This window comes from Colobus angolensis, unplaced genomic scaffold (assembly GCF_000951035.1).
Source record: "Colobus angolensis palliatus isolate OR3802 unplaced genomic scaffold, Cang.pa_1.0 Scaffold300, whole genome shotgun sequence".
Classification (NCBI taxonomy): domain Eukaryota; kingdom Metazoa; phylum Chordata; class Mammalia; order Primates; family Cercopithecidae; genus Colobus; species Colobus angolensis.
In genome coordinates, this window is record NW_012116267.1 from 88,653 (window position 1) to 95,766 (window position 7,114).

Here is a 7,114-nt window from a genome sequence, read left to right on the forward strand (position 1 = left end):
AACAGAGCAAGACCCTGTCTCAAAACACAAAAAAGATATTTTTTTTGCTTTGAAAAACCAATCTAAAAAACTAACCTATTTAGATACCAAATTGTATATGAAAAAAATCTCAACTCTCTCTTTAGAATAAATAGATCCACAAAAATGCTAAGGAAATATACTACATTAACGAGGGTTACTTCTGGTGGGAAGATGATGGGTGATTCCCATGTTTTTCACTTCGCTTAGTTACTAATAGAAAAAGCATCATTACCTTTAAAATCAGAAAACAAACACAACTACCTTCCAAAGTTTAATCAATAAACTCCTTAGAAGTGAAATCTAACAATCACTTCAAATACTCTAAAATTCAACAGAGTAAAATCTCAAATTACTTTCTCATCTTCCTAATTCTTATTTAAAAGGAGCCCCTCCGTGAAGTGTGTGCACTTTCACGAGGATGCCAGGGAGGACTCATGGATTTCACACGGGATAACACTGAATCACTCCAGTTTCAGAAACTCATCAAAAAGAGGATTTACAATGTTAAAACGTTCATGTCCCCGAGTTAAAAATGGACACTGAATACAACGGCATCCACATTTCTGGAGAAAAATCAGTACACGTGTCACTTCTGTTACAGAAATCCATCTACAGTGTCTGTCCCACTCCATGGAAGCCCTGGTCTCAGGCACCTCCAGCTTCACCGTCTCCCTGCACACACTGGGGGCCTGGTAAGTGTCAAGCAGAAGCTGAGGTCCCATCAAGGATCCAGACTTTCCATGCCTCCTTTGTTTTCATCGAGTCTGGGCCGCTTTAGCTCCGGGGGACGGCCGTGAGCGTCTCCAGGCGTCTCTGCAACATTAACAAACATAGGTTGGCAAGTAAAGGAAGAATTCTGGAAGTCAAGGGCTGATATTTACAGAACACAGAGCCAAGACATGGAACTGAGCTGCCTGGCAAGATCCTATACTGATATAAGGGAAGGATCTATAGAGTGGTTCTCAACTCAGGGCGATTTTGCCTCTCAAGGGACAGTGGGCAATGCCCAGTGGCATTTTAGGATATCATGGGCAAGCCAGGCGCGGTGGCTCATGCCTGTAATTGCAGCACTTTGGGAGGCTGAGGCGGGTGGATCATTTGAGGTCAGGAGTTGAAGACCAGCCTGGCCAACATCGTGAAACCCCGTCTCTACTAAAAATACAAAAATTACCCGGGTGTGGTGGTGCACGCCTGTAGTCCCAGCTACTCGAGAGGCCAAGGCAGGAGAATCGCTTGAACCCAGGAGGTGGAGGTTGCAGTGAGCCGAAATCGTGTCACTGCACTCCAGCCTGGGCAACAGAGCGAGACTCCATCTCAAAAACAAAAGAAAAAAAAGAATGTCATGGGCAAGAAGTAGCACCCAGGGACGCTGTTAAACACCCTATAATACACAGGACAGTCCCTACAACTAAGAATTACTTGGCCCAGAAGGTCAATAGCCATCAGGTGGAGACATGTGATCTAAACGATCTCCTACTGAACCCACTCCCTGGCTCACCAGGATGCTCTCACTGGCCAGGTGCCTCCCTGCTGAGGGGTAAACACGCAGCCAGTGGGTTTAAACAATGGTTCCAATAAGATGCATCCTTGCTGTCTCAGAACTGACTTAAAATTAGATGGCATTAATTTCCAAAAGAACAAAAGAAAAGATATTCCACCTTTAATTATATTAAACCAGTAACAATATTACGTACCTGACTGAATTTCTTCTGTAGAAGGGGTGGAAATCATACTGGTTGGTACAGAATTTGGTGGAATGTCTGTCTTTAAGGGTGTTAAGTTTATTCGCCTTCATTAAAAAAAAAAAAAAAGTAGAGGAGTGCATGGCTCATTAGTATCACAGGAATGGTTTATGTACCACACCAACCTTCAAAACTACCAAAGGAAATACTTAGATTTTCAGCTGAACATATGGTTCAAGGCATTAAATAGTAAGATGTGACCACTTGTTTAATAACTGAGGGTTACATTCATGTATTAAGTTAAACCATCACATTTATAATAGTCAACTTAAACCATAACCAGTCATCTAAAAGTTTCAAAACCTGTGGTCTGTTCATTATCCATGGTTTTGTGAACACTCTGCTGGCTGCTGTAAAAGGCAGTCAGATATGGTTTCTACACATGGAAAGTGCCAAAACACAGATAATACTTTTTAAAAATCCAGAGTGTTGGGCTGGGCAAGGTGGCTCATACTTGTAATCCCAGCAGTTTGGGAGGACGAGGCAGGCAGATCACTTGAGGTCAGGAGTTTTTGACCAGCCTGACCAACATGGCGAAACCCCATCTCTACTAAAAATACAAAAAGTCAGCCAGGCATGGTGGCACACACCTGTAATCCCAGCTACCTGAGAGGCTGAGGTAGGACAATCACTTGAACCCAGAAGGCGGAGGCTGCAGTGAGCAGAAAGCGTGCCATCGCACTACAGCCTGGGCAACAGAGCGAGACCCTGTCTCACATGAATGAATAAATAAATAAATACCCAGAGTCTTAATTTTCAACAACTATTCTTGTTTGTAAAAGATTACACCTTCAAGAAGCTTGGTAAATAATTCAGAAGAAATCAAGAGGGGGAAAATAATACCAAAAATAGTTCAAGGAATACCTTCCATCACATAAAAACAAATAGAAAAATTGTAAAAAAATTGCTAATCTGCAGAAAGAAATGAGAGATTTTAAGAGGGCGGTAAAGCCAGCAACCCATACACATATTATGAACTTGCCGAAGAAGACCTGTGGGCACAGGAGAGGCTGAGAGGCACAGTGCACTCTGTCCAGCTCGCCATCCCCACCACTCCCCTCTGCATGCCACTCCCCAGCCCTACTCCTGACTCAGTTTATGGGAAGGCTGGGAGGCAGAGGGCCTGGTGGAGAAGGAACTATACAGGATCAGAGGAGTAACCGGATATCAGCTGCAGGGAAGGATGGAAATGGGAGGCTGTGCTGCCTGATGGCGAAGGATGTGCTTAGCGGTTCTGTATCCAGTAGGAGTGGCAGACACAGGCGTGCGTGCCAGACACAGACGTAAGCAGGGAAGAAAGGACTCTGCACCTCCCTGGGGATTATTTATCAGATCAGGACCCCCATTTCTCACGGACCAGGCTGCTGGAGACATCAAACGGAATCTCAGGAAGACACTCCTGGAATTGCCTACATCCTGGGCAGGACAGCATAAATAAAAAACAGGACCTGCTTCCTGTCCTTGGGGGCTCATAACCAGCAGGGGAAACTGAGGCATCAAAGCACCTGCTATGGAATCTGATGTGTGGTGACAGGGAAGGCTGAAGGGCCACAGAGACTGCAGACAGAGAGGGTACACTCAAATGGGTCTTTCAGAAGACTCCTGGCGCCACCCAGAGGAAGAGAGGTACAGGGTGTCCCCAGAGAAGGGAAGGACAGAGGCCTCAAAGGGCAGAGTGTGCTCTGGGAAGATGACATTCAGGACTGGGCTAGAGATGAAGGCCACGGACTCAGGGGAGAGAGTGGCCACAGTCCTGGATGACAGGCTGCAGCCAGATCACAAGCCTGGGCTTCATCTGACAGGCAGGAACTGGAGGAACAAACAGGCCTATACGCAAGAAATGACACTCTCGGATTTGAAGTTAAGAATCTCTCTGGCAACCTACTGGCATGAAGTATTCGCCGCCTGCAATTTCACCTGCAGCAGGGTGGGAGTGTTCTGTTTGCATTTCATGTTTCATTTTACAATGACATCTTGTTCCAACAAGGTCTTACCGGGGCGTTGTCTTGCTCCAGGCTTGCAGCGTGTTCAGAGTGACCCTCCGGGATGGGTGGCCTTTTGTGTTTTGACTACTGGGCTGCAGGGTCTTCTCCTCTGAAGGCCCCGGCAAGGGGCTTTTGACAGCAGGAGTGATGGAAGGAGGGTCTCTGATGGCTGTTGGGGCTGGGGCCTGTCTGACTTGAGGGGGGGTTGTGCCGGGGCTGCTGGGGTCTTGGCTTCTGCTGGCAGGGGTTCCCTCTACTGGTCTGGGTCCCGGCGAAGACCCTCGATGTGTCTGACTCTTGGTTTTCTTTGCTGTATCAGGAGTTCTCATGCTCAAAACTGGCTTCTCTTTCAAAGGATTTCCAAGTTCATCTTTCTCAAATGTCACAAACGAGCAGTAACCGTCCGTGGAAGAAATGGCCAAGAAGGCGCCATCGCTGGACCTTCGTCCCCAAAATAGGGAAAAGTTACAGACCTTACCAACACTCTCACATCTAGTTAGAAGAGGGAAGTTCAAGCAAAATCACAAGCTTGTTTGAAGGCAAAAACCAGGGAAAAGATACGACTGGAAAAGCGTGTGTGATAGCAACTCACTCATGCAGTTTCATCACGATTTGCTAAATGGCTGCAACCTATCTGTGCTACTAGCAACTGGCACTTGAATAAGCCGGGCACAGTGGCTCACACCTGTAATCCCAGCACTTTGGGAGGCCAAGGCAGGTGGATCATTTGAGGTCAGGAGTTCAAGACCAGCCTGGCCAACCTGGTGAAACCCTGTCTCTACTACAAATACCAAAAAATTAGCCAGGCATGGTGGCGGGCGCCTATAATCCCAGCTACTCGGGAGGCTGAGGCAGGAGAATCGCTTGAACCCAGGAAGCAGAGGTTGTAGTGAGCTGAGACTGTGCCACTGCACTCGAGCCTGGGTGACAGAGTGAGACTCCATTTCAAAAAAAAACCTCACACTGGGCCAAGCAAGCCGCGGGGGCTGAATTGGGGACCCAAAGGTGGTGGAAGGGCAGTGCTGAATGACATTCTCTAGACAGGCCCAGCTCAGGGCACTTCCCTGTCCGGGGCAGCAGGGACATGCAGGGGAGAGCTTCTTCCCAGAGGGCCTCAGGAATCCCCAGATGGCCAGGGAGTCTATAGGGTCTCCGCTCAGTTTATCAGAATCCGGTTAACCCCACAAGGCAATCTGAATGCCATCAAAACCCACCAGTGTGAAAATAAGAAGCAAGTATTATGGCAAACTAGCAACGGCTTTTCCTTTTAATGTTGATTCCTTTAAAAAATAAAATTGGGCCAGGTGCAGTAGCTCATGCCTGTAATCCCAGCACTTTGGGAGGCTGAGGCAGGAGGATCGCTTGAGCCCAGGAGTTTGAGACCAGCCTGGCCAACATGGCAAAACCCCATCTCTACTAAACCACAAGAATTAGCCAGGCGTAGTGGTGCACACCTGTAATCCCAGCTACTTGGGAAGCTGAGGCATGAAAATCACTTGAACCTGGGAGGTGGAGGTTGCAGTGAAACGAGATCACACCACTGCACTCCAGCCTGCACGACAGAGTGATACTTGGTCTCAAAAAAGTAAATAAGAAACAAAATTGGTGAATATGTCCCCCAAAGTCATCTTTAGTAATGAAATGCTCCCTAACCCCAGGGTCTCTTCCAGGGTACGGCCATGGTCTGCTTCACTCACTCTCCCTCATTAGCAGCCACTCACCATGAAATGTCACTGAGGGTGTGGTAATGTATATTAGACACGTAACCGAAAGGGAAGGACTGCTGGGTATCATACAGAAGCACGGAGTCCTCCGAGGCCACAGCAAACACGAGGCGGTAGGGCAGAGTCATCAGCTCCACACCTGGGGGTCGGAGACAGAGACAAAGTAAAACCACAGGAACAAGGTTCTGACTGGGCGCAATGGCTCACGCCTAGAATCCCAGCACTTTGGGAGGCCAAGCTGGGTGGATCACTTGAGCTCAGGAGTTTGAGACCAGCCTAAGCAACATGGCAAAAGCCCGTCTCTATCAAAAATACAAAAATTAGCCAGGCATGTGGGTGTGTGCCTGTAGTCCCAACTACTCAGGAGGCTGAGACAGGAGAATCGCTTAAACCCAGGAGGCGGAGGTTGCAGTGAGCTGAGATTGTGCCACTGCACTTCAGCCTTGGTGGCACAGGAAGACTCTATCTCAAAGAAAAAAAGAGAATATTTCTAGGAGTAAAATACATCGAGCATCCACTAAGGTCAAATTCAGTGTCTGGTATCTAATCAAAAAGTACCAGGCAAACAAAGAAACAGGGAGATATGACCCACAAGGAGGAGAAAAAAATCAAAACCAACCTGTATACAAGGACATTAAAAGAGCTATTATAACTATTCTATAGGCTTAAGAAGCAAGAGGAAACTGAGGTGGGCAGATCACCTGAGGTCAGGAGTTCGAAACCAGCCTGGCCAACATGGCAAAACCCTGTCTCTACCAAAAATACAAAAATTAGCTGGGTGTGGTGGCGCACCCCTGTAATCCCAGCTACTCGGGAGGCTGAGGTGGGAGATTCACTTGAACCTGGGAGGTGGAGGTTGCAGTGAGCCGAGATTATACCGCTGCACTCCAGCCTGGGCAACAGAGACAGACTCCTTCTCAAAAAAAAAAAGAAAGCAGCAAGAGGAAAGATGGAGCGTGGAGAGGCACAGAATATGTAAGGAAAACCCAAAGTGAACCTCTAGAGATGAGAACCACGACAACGAAGAACACACCCGATGGGACCAAGGGCAGAGCATGCAGAAGAAAGGGTTAGCAAACTCAAAACACAGCTATACACACTTCCAAAATCAAACACCGGAAGAAGAAAAAAACAAAAAAAGTAAGCAGTATCAAAGACCAGGAACGAATTTCAAAGGACCTAATATAATACATGTGTAATGGGGAGTATTTGAATAAGAGAAGGGGATGACAGAAATAATATTTGAAGGAAAAATGGGTGAAACTTCCCAAATGTAATAAAAACTAGAAACTGATAGGTCTATGAAGTTCAATGAACCCCAAGCACAAGAAAACATAAAGAAAATGGCTGGGCATGGTGGCTCACGCCTAAAATCCCAGTACTTTGGGAGGCCGAGGTGGGTGGATTGGATCACCTGAGGTAAGGAGTTTGAGACCAGCCTGGCCAGCATGACGAAACCCCGTCTCTACTAAGGGCACAAAAATTTGCTGGGCATGGTGGTGTGTGCCTGTAATCCCAGCTACTTGGGAGGCTGAGGCAGGAGAATTGCTTGAACCCAGGAGGTGGAGGTTGCAGTGAGCCGAAATCGTGTCACTGCACTCCAGCCTGGGCAACAGAGCGAGACTCCATCTCAAAAACAAAA

General features: G+C 47.3%; 1 protein-coding gene across 1 annotated transcript in view; it reads right to left on the minus strand.

Annotated features, from left to right (window-relative positions):
* Window positions 1-279: 279 nt before the first annotated feature.
* Window positions 280-7,114, minus strand: part of CHAF1B (chromatin assembly factor 1, subunit B (p60)) — a 29,479-nt gene continuing 22,644 nt past the window's right edge. Inside the window, exons 9-12 of the mRNA XM_011950052.1 lie at window positions 5,470-5,661; window positions 3,758-4,189; window positions 1,716-1,810; window positions 280-834 (exon numbers count right to left, since the gene is read on the minus strand). Coding sequence (XP_011805442.1) covers window positions 743-834; window positions 1,716-1,810; window positions 3,758-4,189; window positions 5,470-5,661 — 811 coding nt within the window. The 3' untranslated portion in view covers window positions 280-742. The remainder of the gene's footprint in view (window positions 835-1,715; window positions 1,811-3,757; window positions 4,190-5,469; window positions 5,662-7,114) is intronic.